Source organism: Pteropus medius, unplaced genomic scaffold, assembly GCF_902729225.1.
Source record: "Pteropus medius unplaced genomic scaffold, Ma_sr-lr_union100, whole genome shotgun sequence".
Classification (NCBI taxonomy): Eukaryota; Metazoa; Chordata; class Mammalia; order Chiroptera; family Pteropodidae; genus Pteropus; species Pteropus medius.
Window position 1 is genome coordinate 2,520,263 of NW_024355990.1, and position 19,655 is coordinate 2,539,917.

The 19,655-nt window shown below is 59.1% G+C and overlaps 1 protein-coding gene across 2 annotated transcripts; it reads left to right on the plus strand.

The window, feature by feature from the left end:
* The first annotated feature begins 4,002 nt into the window (after window positions 1-4,002).
* Window positions 4,003-15,808, plus strand: CANT1 (calcium activated nucleotidase 1). 2 transcript variants are annotated; one of them, XM_039859795.1, is made up of 4 exons: window positions 4,003-4,140; window positions 10,981-11,633; window positions 12,835-13,038; window positions 13,668-15,808. In XM_039859795.1, the coding sequence occupies exons 2-4, from the start codon at window positions 11,003-11,005 to the stop codon at window positions 14,036-14,038; spliced, it is 1,206 nt and encodes a 401-aa protein (XP_039715729.1). In that variant the 5' UTR covers window positions 4,003-4,140; window positions 10,981-11,002; the 3' UTR covers window positions 14,039-15,808. The 2 variants fall into 2 exon arrangements, with proteins under 2 accessions (XP_039715729.1, XP_039715730.1); XM_039859796.1 differs by lacking the exon at window positions 4,003-4,140 and adding an exon at window positions 10,021-10,614.
* Window positions 15,809-19,655: the final 3,847 nt, after the last annotated feature.

Below are 19,655 nucleotides of genomic sequence, written 5' to 3' on the forward strand. Positions count from 1 at the left end.
TCCTTGAATCAGAAATGGGGGAGGGGAGTGTATTAAATGTAGCAAAAAGAGCCAGGGTTTCCCAAGGCGCTCATGTGAGACAGGCTCAGAGGGTGGGAAGCTCTGGAGAACGGGCACTGAGGTCCGCGTACAGCTCGGGCAGTGTCACCCCAGCCCACGGCTTGAGCCAAAAGGCAAATGGGCGAAGAGTCCCCAAGGCCAGGCTCCCGAACAATGCGAGTCAGCCTTCAGGAAAGGAAATGAAATATGTCACCGAAACGCAGGCCTGGCCAGGTCCCCAGTGCGCTCTGTCATCAACTTCATTTACCGCTTTCACATTTCGAGGGAGAAGGATGGGAAGTTTGGCTCGTGGACGGCTCCTCTCTCTTCTGCGGCCGCCATCAAGCCTCCCCCACGCAGCCAAGGGCGGAAACTTCCCAGTTCAGCAAATATCATCTCGTTGGACAGAGTCCTCACCGCACGAGGACAGGAGTCCTGGGGAAAAAAAAAAAACTCCCAAAAAGCAAAACAACCCCCTCCCCCAACCACCAGCATTAACAAATCAGAACCCAGAGCCAGCAGTAGTGCCTGGGGGAGAGTTCATCAGCCCTGTGACGGGTCAGAGGCCAGGGCCAACCAGATGAGGCCCCCACCCCGAAGGCTCTCTCTTGGGCTCCCAGAAGCCCAGCCCTGCCCTGAAATTCCCTAGGAGCTCACACCTCCTACACAAAGGACGTCTGGGCCAACCCTCCAAGGCTTCCCGAAGATTCCCAAGTGGATCAGTCTTCTCAGACTCTCACACAAGGGCAGCTGGTGGGATGCCGAGCCCAGAGGCTCAGGGGGAGACACGCTCTGGGGGTGATGCCCAGGAGGCGGCACATTGCGTGTCCTCCCAGGTGTGCCAGTTCCTTCTCGCTCCCTGAGCATGTCACCGCTCCCCACGATGCCTGTTTTCTCGTCGTTGCGGAAAACCACGTGACCTCGGTTAAAGTCTGTAAGACGCCTGGTTCCAGATAAGCACAGCCTGTCATTTAGCGGCACTGTGATTTTTCCCACCGTGGCCCTAATGTTCTGCCTCCTCCGGCTATTTTGGGCCAGGCTGCCCAGTCGTCCCACGAAGGCAGAGACCGGTATTGCAGACTTTTGAATTCCATTCCAAAGGGTAGCCACAGGCAGGCTCAGATGGCAGGGTCCCGCTGCCAAGGAGTGGGGGTGGGAGAGTCTCTGTGGACATGTGGAGAAGGAGCTGGGGTGGAAACTTGGCAGCCAGACCCGGCCTCCTGGCTGCTGGCCCACGCTCGTTGCTCCTGGATGGCGGTGCCCGTGGACGAGAAGGCTCTGGGCAGGTGGGGGTCGCCGCTGGCAGCGGCAAGGACAGAACGAGCCGATCTGCTGCCTTCCGCTCCTCATGCCTGGAGAAGACCCCTGTCCGAGCAGGAGGCGCCTTTCCGTGGAAGCCCCTCTGCAAACTTGACACGAAGACAGGCAGTCGAGAAGAGGGAACTATATCTACTGTCTCTGATTTTTCCCATTGATGTGCTTTCTGACTCTAATCAAGCCATTTCCTGCCGCGTGCCTCAGTTTCTCCGTCTCTCGATGTTTACACCCCTGTTTTGGAGATTCCTTCTCAGTGCTTTCAGTTAGACAGAGAAGGCACAGAAGGGACGATTAGGCGACGTTTCGCTCAGAAAATAAAATGGGAGGGCCCCCTGGTGGACCGCACAATTGTAAGCACTTGACTAGGAAACGAACGAGCAAATGAACAAGTAAACACATGAATGAATGACTACGGCGAAGAGTTTTTAGTCTTTTATGCAGAGCCGCAGAAACGAAGGAGAGAGTTTCCAGCAGAAGGCCCGGGCAACGTGTCCGGGGAGGGGAAGAAGACAAGGAAGGGAAGCCTGGCTGCAGACGACGTGGAGAGCGAAGGCTCCGCACAGCCTGTCGCAAGTCTGTCTGCTCACCGGAGGACGCAAACGCCCTTAGACATGGCCGTCTTTCTCCTAGGACTTTGTCCTACAGTTATATTTACAGTTGTGCCCAAATGAGTAAGCCCAGGGAGACGCCCCGAAGCACTGCCGTAAAGCAGAAAGGCCACAGATATCCTGAAAGGCACCATCGGAAGCCCTGTAAGATAAATGACAGCCCGTCTACGCAGCAATGGAACAAGCTATAGAGTGAAGCGAAAAATTGCAAAATGTTGAAAAACATTTTTTCGGAGACCGAAGGACATGGAAAGGCCAACCGTGTTCTTGGGTAGAAGTGTACAAAAATCTCAGTTCTCTCCCAGTTAATCTACAGGTTCAAAGCAATTCCGTTCGAAATCCCAGTGGGGGGAGGGGTGGGGGAATCGTCCTTACTCTAAAGAGGTAATAATGAAGACAGTGGTACAGGAGCAGATATGAAATATTATACCCACACAACATAGCAGAAAGCCCCCAAACAGAGCCTCGTGTCCATCAAACTTGACCTCTGTCAAAGCCGGCACTGCACGCACATCCACGGGGAAAGGATGGGTTCTTCTCCAAAAACAGCACTGAGATGTTGGGGCGCGTGCAGAAAAGGAAATATATATGGCCAAAAATATGAGTAAGGTACACGAGCTCTCAGGAGTCAGGCAATGAGAAGACATTTCACGCCATCGGACCGGTAAAAGTAATACCCCTGATACCATGTGTGTGGCAACGGGATTTCTCACCCGTTGAATATAGTTTTATTTCATTTCGGTAAAAATTACAACAGGCATATGTGTTGTTTAGGGATGCAGACCCATTTGCTAAAATTATAAAATAAAGCACAAGAATGATTAAGACAACATTCAAGATTGCGGTTCGCTCTTGGGGTGGACGGGGACTGGGAGCAGGAAGGAGTAAGAGAGAGCCTGCGAGATAACAGGATTCATGTTTTATTTCCTTATTTTTTTTAAGGTGGGAGGCATACATAGATATAGATATCGCAGTAAAAAAATTTGAATAGTTTTTTTAAATGATAGTAATACATGGTATATAATTGGGACAAAGTTTAGCATGAACCATAAATGAATTCAAAAAAGATTTGTTCACCCTTCTCCCAAACGCAGAGGCTTGCGTGTAGCACAATTCCACTTGGTTTAAAAAAAGGTAGTTTAATATATGTGTTTATATGTGTGTCATAAAATATCTCTAAAATGACCACAAGAAACTAGTAGTAATGGTTGCCTCTGGGGAGGAAACGCAGAGCGCGGCGAGGCGGTAGGGCCGGCTAACTTCCACCGTGCACTGTGTAACGTGTAATCTCCCTTGCGCGTCTGATAGAAGGCCTTGGAGACCAGGGTTTGCGCGCGTGCACGCAGAGGCTGAATGAAGGTGCGGACCGGGAGAGAACCAGGGCACCCTCCTCGCCGCGCCCGTGTGAGGCTACGGCACCGCCAACTTTTCAGGATTTCTAAAATGAGCTTCATTGCAGGACTTGAGGGTGAGGGGCAGGGATGCCTTTTACCATATTCTATTAAAATAACTGGGGTGGGGGCGAGGGCGCCTGGGGCGGGGACTGGAGACACGGGATGAATCAGAGACCCTCCTCTGGGAAGGGGTTTGTCGATTGCAAGTCATGGGAACCCCCGCCCAGGCCGCCCCAGCCTGCAGGCCTGTGTGCAGATCTCTGCTCTGGAAACTGGTCGACATTCCAACGTGGGCATTTACAAGGGCCAAGGGGAGGGGCTCTCTGAGAAGGAGGGTGGCAGAGACGGGTCCGCGCCCCGCTGCCTCTGGGGCGACCATGTGGGTCGAGAGGACCAGGTAAGGGGCCCTATAATCTCAGCTCGAGGAATAACCTCCGCCCCAATAGCCTTCACCTCCACCCCGCTCCCACTTCAGCTTGGCCTACGTTCCAGAATGAACGCGGCGGAAGGGGCTGCCGGGCGGGCAGCACAAACACCCCAGCCCCCCGCCCCTCCGGGGCCCGCCGCGCCTCCTTCAGGGCCAGCTAGTCGGGCATCAAAAACTACGACTCCCAGCAGGCCCCGCGCGCGCCCAGCGCGCAGCCGCAGAGCAGAGGCTGCCGGGAGCGTGTTGCCCGAAGGCGGGGCGAGCGCGCCGGGCGGAAGTCGGCCGCCCGCTCGGTCCCGGCCCTGCCCGCAGCGAGGCCCCGACACCCGCGGGCCCCGGAGCCAGCCCGCACCGGGTGAGTGACGGCTGCTCCCGGGCCGCCCGTGCTCTCCCCCGGCCCCTCCGACCCTGCCGCGGCCCGCCCCCTGACCCCGCAGCCTCCCTCCCTATCCGACGCGTCCGCGCCCCCTGACCCGCAGGTCAGCGCTCCCCTCAGACTGGGGCGGGACGCCTCCCCGTGACTCTGAGAAACCGTCCCCTGCTTCCGACTGGTGGCGGACACCACCCCCCGCCCGCCCCCGACCAGTAAGACTCTCAGTCTCTGACTTGGGGACGCCTACCCCCTGCGACCCTGATGGACACATTCCCTTCGTGACTAGTGCGGGACCCTCTTTCCTGAGGACAGCCCTTTCCTGGCCCCCTCTGACTTGAGTGCCCCACTCTGACCTGTGCAGGGCCTCTCCCGAGGGTGAGGGAGCCCTCCCGTCCGACCCGCACCTTGTCACAGCGACAGCAGGCCGGCCTTCCCCAGCCCAGCCCAGGCCTTCCTCCCCTTCCCCTCTGCACAGCTCACTTTCCGTCCCTTCACGCCCAGACTGCCCACCCGCGCCATCCCCCGCCCCACCATCGCTTTCTTCCCTGGGGACCAGCGCCTCCTTGCCCCTCCTCCCCCTCGCCCTCTGCGTCCCTAGGCTGGGCAGGCATCTAGCACCTGCGATCAGCCTTCTGCCTGCCAAGCACCCTGCTGTCCCCCAGGAAACCAGTGTCTCTTAGGGAACCGGTCCCATCTCATTCCCGCCTCCGGGTATGTGCTTGACAGCGTTTCCTGCCACGTTTCCAACAAAGCATGAGTTTGGGAACACCCCTCCGCTGGTCCCGCCGGCTCTCCAGCGTGAGGGCCAAAACCTGACAAAAGCGTAGAGTCACAGAAGGGTCCGTGAGAGGGACGAGGCGCTGCCGTCCCTCCGGCCGTGGAGTCTCCACAGCCTCTTGTTCCTCTCCCGATGAGCTCTACGGAGACTGATCTTCCAGCGTGGGCTGCGGACCCTCCTGCAGCCCCCAGTCCCTCCCCACCGGCCTCTCAGTGCAGTGGGGCTTCTTCCCGAGCAGCCAGTGCTGCCTGGTGGCCCTCCGTGCTGGCCCCCGCGTCGCGCCCCCCGCCGAAAGGCACGTCGACAGGCCAGACTTCCTGCCTCTGGACGTCGTCGGGGTGTCCCAGCCCAGAGTGTTACCTGGGAGAGCCCTCAGGAGGAGCGTAGGTCTGTTCAGGCACTGTCACGAGGCTACCACGGCGGTCTGGGGACAGAGGGTTCTTACTCTTCCTCTTGTCCAGATTAACCTGGTGAGACAAGGGCGTGGAGGTGCCACTTCACGTCCCTGTATGACCCCCTCAGTTGAGGTGTAAATCTGCTCGCTTGATACCTTCCACGAGCTAGAGTCTCCTTTCTTCCCCCCAAAGCTGCACCCCAGAAGCAGTTCGCGCCACATTTTCACAGCCCACAGCAGTGTAGTAAATGTTTGCCCGCCAGCCTGACGAACATCTGTTCTGCCACGTCTCCCGAGCCCCAGAGGGGTGCAGTAGAAGCCGGCCTTGCTCTGGTGGTATGTTCACCCCACTTCCCGAAGGTGGCCTTCGGGGTGAGCGTGTGCGGGCTCGCACAAATACACACGGCCCCTGTCATCCGAGTCCAAGGACTCCTGGCAGCAACGTGGCAATCGTCATGGCAACCAGGTCGGGTAGGGTAGGTGTATAAATGCTCTAGTGTTTTCTCTTTCAAAAACAGTATCTCAGATCTGGGAACGTGGTCCAGAGTCCAGAGGTGGGTCAGGATCATGACAAGGAAGTTATTTCCCTACTGTACAAACATCTGTAGAATGGTGCCCGGAATACTGGAAAAATTTCTTTTTCCTTCAGTAATCCTCTGGACTGTGGAGATTTCTGGAAAGCTCTTACTAAATGCCAACATGAAGGGAATTTAAAAGGTTTATACTGATTATTTAGGACTTCTATGTTGAGTTTCATTGGACTAAGACAATTGCTTAGGAAAAAGCCCTGTTACTGGAGAAGTCTGTTCGAGAAGACGTTCGGTTTTCTCTTTTCGTCTGCACTTGTTTTGAATCCCACTTGTTCATCTGTAGTTAGTGAGGTCATTAAGTGAAACTTACAGCTCCGGGTTCCCAAGCAGAGGACCCCGCATCTGTGCTGAGCCAGGGGACCGTGCGTGAGAAACGAGACAGGGCTGTGGGCGCACGTGGGCGCGGCTGGGTGAGTGGCTGTGGGAGTGAGCGTGAGGTCGCAGCCTGTCCACCGTGGCTCCGAGGGGTCCTGCAGCGCTGGCCACCGTGTCCTGGGGCCCAGCACTGAGGCGAGCGGGCGAGAAGGTGGGATGGGCAGGCGCGTCCATTCTGTGGGACCTGCCCCGATTGGGGCTGATGGTGGGGTTATCACAGCCCCTTGTCTCGAGCTCGCCAGAAAACAAGCCCCATGACATGCAGTGTTACTTGGGATGACACTTTCAACCAGGCAGCTTTTCTCTGAAAGTCCTCCAAGCACGACACTGAGGGTACAAATAAAGCGCGTCCAGCCCTGCCGCGACGCGTGAGGGCAGAGTGCATCTCGTGCCGCTGCCCCAGAGACAGCCGCGTGTGAACCGGCTTGGGCCCCGGGGCCTGCGAATATATTCCGTGGTGAAGCGGGTCCAAGGGAGCAGATGGAAGTCTGGGCGTAAACCAGCTGACCTTAGTGTAGGGACCCCATACTGGGCTACCTGATTGGGCCCAGCGTGACCACAGGGTCCTTCAGAGTGGAGGAGGAGGCAGAACACCAGAGGGCATGCTGGCAGAGGGCACAGAGATGCTTTAAAGGTGGGGGAAAGGGCCTCAAGCCCGGGGTTGTGGGCGGCCGCTAGGAGCTGGAGGATTCTCCCCTCGATTCTCTGAAAGGGCCGGCTCCTGATGCTAGCGCAGTGAGAGCCAGGTGGGCTTCGGTCCTGCGGGGCCTGCAGTCAGTCCGTGGTGTCTGAGCTGCCAGAGCTGCAGCAGCGTGGCAGCGGTGAACGGCTGCCCTCCCAGGGCCGGTCACCTTCAGTACGGAGGACAGAAGCAAGTTGTCCCGACCCTTGTTCGACTTGACGCGGTGAGCCGGTGTGCGTGCCTGCTGCGTAGGGACGATGCGGAGTTCAGCGGGATGCAGAGGCTGGCTTTCCAGGGTGGGCACTGGCGCTGGAGGCCCTTGGCCTCCTTCTGGCCTCTGAAGAGTCTGCAAGGTCAGCGGGTTTAGCTCTGTGCTTTCCAGCGGGAAGCGCGCTTCGCAGGGAGCCCGCCTACCATTTTTGTCCTCGTCCTAGCTCTTCGAGACTGCTCAAGGACGTGCTGGGGAGGGGAAGGCAGCCACCCTGCTGCTGAGGCCTGGGGAGGAGAGTGGCCACCTCGTCCGGGGGCAGGGAGCTGGCGTGGCCTCCCTGTGTGCAGACCATGCTGTCACTCCTGCCCTCCCTGGATCCTGAAAGGGAGGAGTTTTGCCCTGGCAGCGGCATAAACGTGTTTGTTCTGCCAACTGCCCAGACCACTCCCGCGAGAAGCGGAGACACCTCGGCCAGTCGGGACTGCTGTCCACTGTGCGGGCCCGGTGGACGGGCTGGCAGGCCTGAGGGGGGCCGTGAAGGCAGGGGGCCTGAGCCTGCCCTCGTTCTTAACCGCAGGTGAGGGCTGCTCGCTCCTGGGTGTGCACCAGGACACGTGCCACTCCCCCGGAGTCTGGGACAGCTCCCTGGGGAGTGGACAGACACAGCCCCACACCTCCCTGGCCCTCGCCTGTTTCATAAGGAAATGCTAGTTTGACAGGAACCAGAAATGCAGGTGTGTCATCAGCCCTTCTGGGGACTACTCTGAAGAGGGAGGGCGGAGAGGGACTTAGGGTTCGAGGGGAAGGGACAGTGGAGGTGTGGCTTACCGTGGGACATCCCAGATGGCTAAGGGTGCCATATGGTCAGAGGAGCCCAACACCCCAGGTGGAGAAGCGCCGTGCGCAGGGTTTGACGCAGGGGACAGGGACGCAGACACGGACGCCGATGCGGCCGCAGCCCAACATCACACAGGGAGGGGGCGGGAGGGACTGAGGCTTTCTCTGCCGGGAGGAGCTTGTCCTGCAGCGGGACACAGGGTCTAGTAAAGAATTTTAATCCAGATTCGCTTTCTAGAAAACTATCCTGTCGTGTGCGGAGGGCGGGTCCCAGTGGGTCTGTGCCCCGGAAGCACGTGTGGCTCTCCTGGGGGTGCAGCCCATGGCACCGCAGCCAGCCACTTCCCATCAACTTCCCTTGTGAAGCCGGGCCCTCCACGCAGGTGGGCAGAGGTGCTGGTGCAGTGAGGGGGACAGCCAGACAGAATGGGGGGCGGCATGGTCCCCAGGAGTCGGCACTAGCCGAACTCCGTACACGAGGGAACTGAGGCCCACAGCAACCAGGTCATTTGTCCAAGGTCACACAGCTGGTGAGTGGCAGAGCTCAGGTCGGACCTGGCAGGGCTGGATCAGCAGAGGCCAAGGTGGCCGGGGCCAGGGCAGGCCGGGTGGGCGGAAGCCAAGTCCAGAGTGGGCTGTGGGCACGTGAGGGGCCCTGGCACCGGCGGGATGGCAGATGAGAGGGTGACATTGGCAGCATGTGTCCACTGCACCTGCAGCTCTGTGACAGCTGGGCAGCTCGACCTCGGGGCTGGACCCAGAGCTGGGGGTTTGCAGTGTGACGAAGGTGGGGTGAGGGAACAGGAATCTGAGGGGCTGCTGAGGAAGTGGGTGTGTTTTCCATTCGTTCTGCGAAGCAGTGTGCGTTCCCAGTGCTCGCCCGGCCACCAGGCAGGAGCGTGAGCTGGAGCGGGCCGGCCGCTGCCCAGGAGTACGACAGCGTGGGCCTCACGACAGACACCGCAAAGGGAGGGGGGCACGGCTCCCTGGGGGCCGTCTCTGAGGAGCCGACATTTTAGAAAAACCCTGAAAGGTGAAGGTGGGGCAGCCGTGCCAGAGCCCGGGCGAGGGTGTGCAGGCAGGGACAGCGGGCCCTGCCCTGGGTGGACAAGGGCTGGTGGCCCACGCTGAGCCGCAGACACGTAGCGTTTGGGGCGGCAGGCGGCGACAAGGTCCGACGGACCCGCTCGAGTTGCTGGTGTCGCCGGCTGCAGAGAGAGGGGTAGAGGGGGGCCGTCCGAGTGGCCTGGGCGGGAAGGGGCCGTGGAGGTGGACGGAACCTCCGGGGTGGAGATGGCTGGCGGTGCAGTGCGGTGCGGTGCAGTGCGGTGCGGTGCGGTGCAGAAGAGGAGGAGGTCAAGGCCAGGCCTCGGGCTTCGAGCTGCTGGTGGTTCGTATGTGGCGCACGGAGTGTCGCGCTCATACAGGAAGGTGCATCTCTCCTAGGCTGTCCGTGAAGTTTTGACCTGGGCACCTGCAAATATGGCAGTCCCGTTGCCACCGCTCCTCCTGAGGGAGGGTTTGGGGCGGGGAGGGTTGAGGCGAGAGCCGAGTGCGACTTAGGTTTGAGACATCCCGTCAGGGGCGGACGCGGTGAGAAATCCGGGCGGAGTCCCGAGCGGGCGGTGGGAAGGAGACCGCAGCGCCCCGGGGCCGGGACGCCCGTCTCCAGCGCGAGGGGCTCGGCCGCCAGCTCTGAGGCCTCGCAGGGGCCGCGTCCTGGGGGAGGAGGGTGCCCTCGGGACGCGGGCCCCACTGCCTCGCTGGCCCCGCAGAGGCCACTTCCCTGCACCTGAGCCCGTGGCCAGAACCCAAGAATCTCCTAACGCAAGGGCAGAAGGGCCGGCCTGTCCATCCTCGGAGCTGGGGCTTGGCCACTGCGTTGGCTGGCCCCGGGGTGGCATGGAGCCCCTGAGCCCGCACCCCTGCCCACCGGCAGTGTGGCCGTGGTTATTTTGGGAGAGGTGACGAGCGCTCATGGTCCTGGGAGAGGAGTGTCTTAGGCTGGGACTTAGGGCTGCAGGACAGAGACCAGGAGCCACAGCCAGTCCTGCTGCCGGGGAGGCAGAGCCTGCTGGCCGTGGCCATTATCAGCGGCCATGGTCTGTGCCAAGGATGTGAGCCGGGCTCAGGGAAGATGAACAGCAGCCCCTGGCAGCCGCCACCGTCAGTGCCGTGCCAGGGAGTGGGCGGGGCCTGAGGCCAAGAGAGGTTCCTGGTGAGCCCGGCTGGCCTCCGGGGCCGACGTGCTGCCCTGCTGGCCTCCAGGCGGCGAGGGCTGTTCAGGCTCTGGTCCCTCAGTCATTCGCATCAATAGGAGGTGCCAAGGGACAGGCGTTGCCACAAACAGTACTATTTCTGTTTGGTTTGAGTCTGTTTTGTACTTATATTTGAATATTATGGAAGCCTCTTCCAGGAGGAAGTACAGACTCAATGAGCAAGCGTCTGCTCTATGCACTGTCATAGGAGATGGGGACACAAATGGACAAACTGATAGCTGTATGACATGTCAGGTGGTGACAGACGCCAATGAAGGGCATGGAGGGTGCTGTCGGGAGCAGAGCCATCAGGGAGGACTTCTGAAACGAGGTGACATCTGATAAAATGCAGATCTGTACCCTGTCTGTCATCCCGTTGTTCCTGACCCTCTCTTCCCCGCCACCTCCCTTGAGACCACAAAGCACCAGCCTACACAGAGCGTCCCTCTCGCTGAGCTGTCTGTCCGGCCAGCCGGGACAGAGGAGGTGGAACGATGTCGCGTTGGAAAGACTTCTCATTTTCTGAATGAGAGGACACAGATTTTGCTAGAGTCAGGTTTAATTAAGCCGAGCAGTAGGAGTGACCTCAGGTGGTGGCCAGTGTCTCCTTGGACAAGGCCTCGCGCCCTCTAGCACGTGCGAAGCCACTGTGTTTTCCAGGCGGTGACCTCTCTCCCCTCTCTCCCTGGACGTGCAGATCCCACCTGCCCTTCAGTCTGATGCCCATCCAGCCCTCCGAACCCCTGGAATGGAATGAGTCCATGCACGCCCTCCGGATAAGTGTGGGCGGCCTTCCTGTGCTGGCGTCCATGACCAAGGCCGCGGACCCCCGCTTCCGCCCCCGCTGGAAGGTGATCCTGCCGTCCTTCGTGGGTGCCGCTCTGCTCTGGCTACTCTACTCCCACCACCCGGCCCCAGGCAGGCCCCCACCGCCCAGCGCCCACAGCTGGAGGCTCAGCCAGGCCCCCGCTACCCAGTGCAATGATACCTACCCGCTGTCCGCTCCCCAGAGGACTCCGGGCGGGACTCGGTACCGGATCGCCGTGATCGCTGACCTGGACACGGCCTCAAAGGCCCAGGCTGAGAACACTTGGTTCAGTTACCTGAAGAAGGGCTATCTGACCCTGTCCGACAGTGGGGACAAGGTGACCGTGGAGTGGGACAAAGGCCACGAGGTCTTGGAGTCCCACCTGGCAGAGAAGGGGCGGGGCATGGAGCTGTCCGACCTGGTGGTCTTCAACGGGAGGCTGTACTCCGTGGACGACCGCACAGGGGTTGTGTACCAGATCGAAGGCACCAAGGCCGTGCCCTGGGTCATCCTCGCCGACGGCGACGGCACCGTGGGCAAGGGTGAGTCGGCCGGCCCACCCGCGGGCTCACGCGAGGCGCTGGGGCGCGGCCCGGGCCAGCTGTCCCTGGCTCGGGTGGCACATGCCCAGGGTCAAGCATCCGTATGTACAGAAGGAGGGGATGTTGGGGAGAGCCCGACCCCTCCCACTTCTGGCCGCGGTGCCCCAGCCCAGGAGCCCAAGCCTTGCGGGACCTCAGACCAGAGTCTCTAGAGGCGTGAGCCTTGTAATCAGGGACTGCCGAGGAGAGGGCTCTTTCCAGGATGACTTTTAGGGTGCTGTCCCGTTCTGCTCTCAGCACCTCTGGGAATGTGTCCCTTTTTGTGTCTTAAAAGATATCTTAAGAGCATGCTGGGGTTACACCCTCCAAGCGCCTTACCTGGAAAGCCATGGTGTCAGATTACTGTCATTTTGGACCGAGACTTGGGTCCAGAGGTACGCTTCTCCTGCCGCCTGGCCCTCCTTCCTGAAAACCCAGCAGGAGGGTCTGTGTGACCTCACTCGAGTGGGATCGACCTGTGAGACTGGCCGTGACCCACGGCTCTGCTCTTTACCGGAGAGGAGTCACTGCCTCAGCGGGCGGGCGGCAGGCGGAGAGGGAGCCCGGTGGCCAGAGCCTGCAGCCAGGGAAGTGGCAAGGAGGCGCGAGGCGCCGGGCACCGCAGGAGCGTTGACAAAGGCCTCTGTGTGTCCCCCCACTCTCCCTGTGTCTAAGCCTCGTAGAAAGCCAGTCTCCACTGCAGGCTGCCTAAGGTGGCAGGAGGAACCATGAGAAATGAGTTTGGGGACCAGAGGAGGTTCAGGTGGTGGGCTGGGCCTCGGAGCTGCAGGGAAGTGAGGCAGCATCCGGAGCTTGAATCGGTTTGACAGGGCGTCCCTGTAGGGTGCCCGCCTCGTCCCCGCAGGGTGCCCACCTCGTCCCTGCAGGGTGCCTGCATAGAGTTGCCGAGGGCCCATCTAGTCACCCTGGAGAGTGGGGAGAGGGGGTACGGGGGCAGATCAGCAGGAGCCCTGCGTGAGTTGTCATGGGGTCTGTTCTAAAGAGAGGAGCCCACCTTCTGACCCTCCAGACTGTACTGTCCCCAGTCTGGTCACCGCCTCCAGTGCAGTCCGACTCACTGACCTCTGACGCCCCAGGCTGGGGGCTGGGCAGGGGGCTGGCCGTTGTCTCAGTCATACTCCCCTCATGTCCTTGTCCCCAGGCTTCAAAGCCGAGTGGCTGGCTGTGAAGGACGAGCATCTGTACGTGGGCGGCCTGGGCAAGGAGTGGACCACCGCCACGGGGGAGGTGCTGAACGAGAACCCCGAGTGGGTGAAGGTGGTGGGCTGCGGGGGCAGCGTGCGCCACGAGAGCTGGGTGTCCAGCTACGACGCCCTGCGGGCCGCCACTGGGATCCAACCCCCAGGTAAGAGCCGCAGCCCGGGCCCAGGGGGTTAGGGCTGCACGGGGCTTCCTCTGCGGGCCGGTGCGGACTCCCCGGCACAGCCGTTCCTGTCCTCCACTGCGACAACTCTGCCGTCTCTGACGGCTGCCCCCTCTCCTCCGGCCAGTGGATTCTGGGGGCCGGCCGCCAGGTGGACCCTGCTGTCTCAGGCATGCCCCACCAAGCTGTTCTGGCTGGCTGGGGCGGGGCCTCCCTGGCACCTGACACTGGAGGCAAGGTGGGCCGGGCTTTGGTCCTGTCCCTCGCCTTCCAAGAGTCCAAGCGGTTTGCGGTGGGGGTGGTCGTGATGCTCACGGTGGCCTGGCCAGCTCTAGGCTTGAGGAGGCCAGACCGAGGACCCCCAGGCCGGCCTCGTTCCCCACCCTGCACCGTGGAAGGCACGGAGCGTTGGGGCAGCCCCCCACCCCGTCCCGTCTCTGGCACGGGTCCAGCTTGCTTGTGCCCCTTGGGGGCCTCTGACCTGGAGAAAAGACGGTGGCAACGCCGCTGCAGCATGGGGCGCGTGCTGGGAAGGGGGCCCCGGCGAGCGGGCGGCGCGGGTGCTCAGCCTGCCCCTGGCGCCCCTGACGGCCGCGCGCCCCGGGCCCCAGGCTACCTCATCCACGAGGCCGCGTGCTGGAGCGAGCTGCTGCAGCGCTGGTTCTTCCTGCCGCGCCGCGCCAGCCACGAGCGCTACAGCGAGACGGACGACGAGCGCAAGGGCACCAACCTGCTGCTGAGCGCCGCGCGGGACTTCCGCGACGTGTCCGTCCGCCGCGTGGGCCAGCTCGTCCCCACGCACGGCTTCTCGTCCTTCAAGTTCATCCCCAACACCGACGACCAGATCATCGTGGCCCTCAAGTCCGAGGAGGACGGCGGCCGGGTGGCCAGCTACATCACGGCCTTCACGCTCGACGGGCGCCTCCTCCTGCCGGAGACCAGGATCGGAAGCGTGAAGTACGAAGGCATAGAATTCATCTGAGCGCGGGGCGCGGGGCGCGGCGCGAGGCCGAGGGGGGCGCGCTCACGCCGCGGCAGGACTCAGCTTGATAAACGCGGGACTGCACTTCTCTGTGGCGTTCCGTTTGTCCTGTCTCTGCTCGAGACTCTGAGGTGTCGGTGGCACCTCGCGCTGCTCTCCGCAGCCGCAGCCGGGGGTCAGCCGGAGCGGGGTGGGGGGGCGGGCGGGGCTGCGGCCCGCACCGCGTTCTCTGCGCTGCCCTCTGCTGGCCGCCGCGGGCATCGCCGCGGGCCGTCTTGTAGTTCGGCCTCCCTTTCTGCGCGTTCCCTTGTTCAGTGGATGTTTCTGAGGCTCCTGCTGCGGTGGAGCACTGTGCCCCCCTCTGACGACACGACAGTGAGTCTGACGTACACCTGTCCGTCAGGAACTCCCAGGCCGCCCCTTTTGTTCCCCTTGAACCTCAGACATTAAAGCCACCTGCCAGGCCCTCGGAAAGAACCTAGTTACACTGCCGGGCGTCACAGGGCTGTGCGGGCAGGGCGGGCGTGTCCGCCCGCAGTGCTGCAGGAGAGGGTGCTGGCCCAGCGTCTGTCCCCAAGCCTCACGCCCAGCAGTCCGCATTCCACACGACCGGTTCCCTTTCCTCCCTGCAGGAAAATTCCATGCCTACATAGCACTTCGAAGTTTTCATTATTAACTTATTTCATTTAAAGCAACTTCCTTCCTGACAGAAGGGAATGGCCCCGTCTTATCACACAGGCTCAGCCCCGCAGGTCCCAGCCGTTCCGGCCCTGGAGCGGGTGGGGATGGTGCACCTACGGTGCGTCACACCGGTTCTGAAGGGTTGTGAGCCCCTGGCCAGGGCACGATGCAGAGATAAAGAGAACACGCCTCTGGCAGCAGAACTCGCTGTGCCTTCGAAGACCTCCGCGAACCACTTGAATCTCATTTCCCTTCAGGCGAGACCTTGGCCTCCACCCCCGGGGCCCTCTGCGCTCTGGCCAAGGTGGCTGCGGACAAGGCCAGCCTGGCCCTGCGCCGCCCCTGGCCCTTTATCTCCCCTCTCCCCTCTGGGAGTTCCGCAGCCTCTCCTCCGTGGAAAGTCTTCACGCACACTGTGGCTTGTCTTAGTCCCTGTGACCGCGTCTCCATGCTCCGGGGCAAAGGCAGAGGGTTTAGGACACGGCTCAGCCAGGACCACAGCTGAGGAGGGCCCCTCGCCCAGAAGCTACCTCGCCCTCAGGAGAAGCGGAGGGAGCCGCAGTGGCCCGTGAAGGGCCATCTTTTTGGCTCTGGCAGTGGCCGTGTGGACCCGTCTCACAGACTTGCCCCGCCATGAGGAAGGACCCCAGCGAGCGCCCCCTCTTCCCTGCACTGCTCACGTGATACTCGGCGCGGGAAAGGGAAACGCTGGTGCCTGTGACGGACGCATCTCTCTAGAACTCGGCTCCTACCGGCCTGGCCTCTTCCGACCTTTCCCGCTGGGCTCCCCGCCCCGCCGCCTTGACAGACAGCACTGACGTTAGGGCTGCGTGATCTCAGAAATACAGACACGAAATTAGGAAGGGCAGACTTGGGACAGTCGCCAAGGGGAGGTCTTTCTGAGGCTAATGCTGGGGCCTCAGCCGTGGCCTGGGGGCCCAGAGGTGGCATGTTCACATAGTCGGGGGTTTTCAGATATTTCAAAGCTAGACTTTGTCCCCTCCGTATCCGCTGCTGTAAGCAAAACGATTGTGTCCTTGCTACTGGAGCCTTTGTTTTATAAACAATAAAGTGCCAGAGGGACTGTGAGTTCTTTGTCTCCTGGTGTTTGTGGGCTCTGGGATGCTGGGTATCTGGGGATGCTAGAAGGGGATTGACACACCTGCCCCCCTGAAGGATGCGCTCTGCGCTGTCGGGTGGGGGGTCGCTCCTGGCAAAGAGCAAACAGGAAGAGCTCTTGGGACGGGATGGCCAGCGCGCCCTGGAGTTCGTGGGACGGGCCCCTCCCCAGACGGGAAGCCTCGCTAGAGAGCGGATCAGCCGGATGCTCTGCAGGGGTGCTCCCGGCTATTGTGGCTAAGTCTGGAGGCACGGGCGTCACTCCCAGGGTCCCGTCCTGGCTCTGGCCCTTTCTGACTGCGGGGCCTTGGCCGGGTCGTCTGACCTCTATGCTTCAGTGTCCCCACCTGTGAAAGGGAGGTAGCGAGAGAGAATGAATCCACACAGGTAGGGGTCCCAGGAAGCCAGCCCCGCTCACCCCCGTGGCTGCTCCCCCAAGGGAGGGGCCTGGAACGGTCTGAGGAGTCTGCAGGAACACCGGGCCATTGAAAGCACACGCAGAGCCCTGCGGTGGAGCTTCAGGGTCACCGGAGGGAAGGAGGGACTGGTAAGGAAGGGGCCTGAGCTGGGGGAGGAATGGCCATCAGAGGGGGAGACCAGGAGAGTTCAGTGTCACAAAAGCCCGTAGCCCCCCCGCTTTGTCTCTGCAGACCCACCCTGACCCTGCCCTGCTCTGCGTCCCCAGAGGCTGACCTGCGTGAGGGAACCTCGACAGCGCCTCTGGGAGGGAAGAGAGGAACGGGGAGCCGGAAGTCCCCGATTCCCACATTCATAGGGCAGCGCCCTCGGCACACTGTCCCCCGGCCTGGGCTCTGCTGCTCTTGTCTCTTCCGGCCTGACAGTGGTCATAGCTCCAGATGCCACGCCTTGTAAACAGCCCCCATCTTAGACTATCTTTGCTTAGAGCTGTCAGTTTCCTGCTGGGAACCCAACCAGACCAGCGGGAGGACGGGGGAGGAGAGTCACTGTCCAACACCGCAGGGAGGTCAAGGAAGAAGGCCTGGAGGGCGGCCAGGGCCTGAGCGCGGAGGACGTGCTGTTCCTGGCAGTTCCAGGGGAGTGAGGTGGGTGGAGGCCCGAGGCGGGACAGGAAAGGGCCTGCAGATGAAGCCCCGGGGCGCGGGGAAGCAGCCTTGCCCACCTCGGGACATCCTGATACACTGGCTCACACAGGAGCTCGTGCCCACCTGGCACTCGTGTGTCCGGTGTGCAACTCACTAGCAAAAAGAAAACCAAAAGTCATCTGGGAACTGGGTGAAAAAAAGTAAGATCGATTTCTTTCCAAATGTTTACCCCGTCATCTCGTGCACTTTAAGTAGATAAAATTCAAGGTAAATTATACCTTAATTAAATTGTTAAAAGGTTTTAAGTAAAGCAAAAATAAAATATCTTCACACAAAGAAAATTCTAAGTCCAAATGGCTTTACTGGTGAATCGTACAAAACATTTAAGGGAGAAAAGACATCAAACCAACACGAAACCTCCCATGATGTGGGGAACTGGGGCCACTTCCCAACTGAGGGCCCCGCTACCCTGACACCACAACCAGACAGACTTGCTACAAGTAAAGAAAAATACAGACCAGCACCCCTCGTGGACACCGACGCAAAACTCCTTGGCAAAAAATGCAGCCAGTTGAAACTAGCAACATGGAAAAATGAAAACGCTTAATGACCAAGTGCGATTTATTCCGGGAATACAAGGTCGGTTTAATATTCTCAAACCAACGTAATTCAGCACGTTAACAGACGAAACAGGAAAAACCGTATGATAATCTCAAAAGACATAGAAAAAGCGTCTGACAAAATCCAACAGCCACTCATGACTTAGAAACAAAGAAACGAACAAAAAAACTCTTAGCAAACAAGAAATGAAAGGAATTTCTCTAACCTGATAAAGGGCATCCGTGAAGAACTTAACAGCAAACTGTTTTCCTCCCGAAGCGGGGACCAAGGCAAGAATGTCCGCTTCCACCTCTTCCCACCACGTAAGCTTTTATTCTGAAGCCGTTTTAAACCACGTAGAAGTTGGACAGCTAGCACAGCCCGGCGCGGCCGTGTCCCCTTCACATAGCTTCCTTCAGTGAGAACGTCTTCTGTAACCACAGCACGGTCGTTAAACCCAGGAGAGTGACGTTCCTTACCCCAGTCCCCAGTCTGCCTCCTGGAGGTCCCAGACAGCACAATTAGGCAAGAGAAAGGAAAGGCAGATTCAAAAAGAAAGAGCAAAACTGTCTTTATTTGCCAATGACAAGATCAGCGAGGTAGAAAAGCCGAGGAAATCTTAAAAAAAAAAAAAAAGCCATTGGAACACAACAGTTGAGTTGGGCTGGGCTGCAGGAAGCATGGCCCACACACACAGACTAATTTCGATTCCACGTAGCTGCAGCGAACAACTGGAAAATTTCTAAAACAGTTTTATTTAAACTAGCAGTAAGAAATCATGAAATAGGTATGAATCTAACAAAAAATATGTGCAAGATCTTTCTATATGCCGAAGCTACAGAACACAGACGAAAGAAATCAAAGAAGATCCCAATTAATGGAATACAACATACTGTCTTCACAGCCGGGGAGACTTCGTTTCAAGTGAGTTGAAGACGTACACGAGCTGGCTTCTAGACTTGGTATAAGGCCGTGGGTAGTCAAAATCGTGTGGTGTCGGTATAGGAATAGACGTGTAAATCAATGGAACAGAGAAGGTCCAGAAGGAGACCCCGATGCGTGTAGACAATTGACTTTTTACAAAAGTTCCAGGGTAATTCATTGGGGGAAATGACTGTCTTTCAGTAAGGGTTGGGACATCTCTGTTCTACGTGGAAGCAAACGCTTGAAAGCTCGGTCCCCCACTGTACCCACGGTTAATTCAGACTAGATCATGGACTTGCATTTAAGAGCTAAAGCCACAAAACTCCTAGAAGGACACATAGGACAAAATCTTTGTGATCCGGAGTTAGGCGAAGGTTTCTTAGCTATGACATCAAAAGAATTGTGCTTTATCCAAATGCAAAACCTTTGCCCTTTCAGAAAACATTGTTAAGAAAATGAAAAGGCAAGCTTTTCATTCAAAAAATAATAATAATAATAATTGCAAATCATGGATCCGCTGAAGAACTTGTATCCAGAATATATGAAGAACTGATACAACTCAGTAGTAAGACAAACAACCCAATTAAAAACGTGCATAAGACCAAACATACACCAAAGATGCATGCATGAGTGACAAGTGAGCACATGAAAAGATGCTCAACATCACTAGTCGTTAAGACCACAGCGAGACCCCACTCCGTGCCCCTCAGAGTGGACACAGATAAAGAGACTGATGATCCCAAGCACTGGCGAGGACTTGGAGCCAGCGGAACAGTTACAGGAACGCCGAAAGCTTCAGCCGCCTTGGAAAACAGTCTCTTAAACTTACATGCATTCACCTTACGACCCAGTAATCCTGTCCCTAGGCATGTCCATAAGATCAATAAAAATGTACGTGTGCACAGAGACTGTCTGCAGATGTTCTGACAGCTTTATTCAGAGCTGTCGGAAACGGAGTGACCCGGAGGTCCGCCTGTGCATGAAGGCACAAGCGCTCTGGGCAGTCCCCGCAGTGGCCCCCGCGCAGCGGAAGGTGACCGGTGGCTGATCGCAGTGACGTCAATGAATTTCGGAAGCTTTGTGCTAAGTGAGAGCAGCCAGATACAAAAGGTTACCTCCTGCATGTTTCTGTTTTGTAAGAAGTTCTGCAGTGGCAGGAAGCTGGTCTGCGGTTGCCGGGGCGGGGGCTGGGGGGCGGGTGCTGGGGCCGAGGACGACTGCAGAGCCCT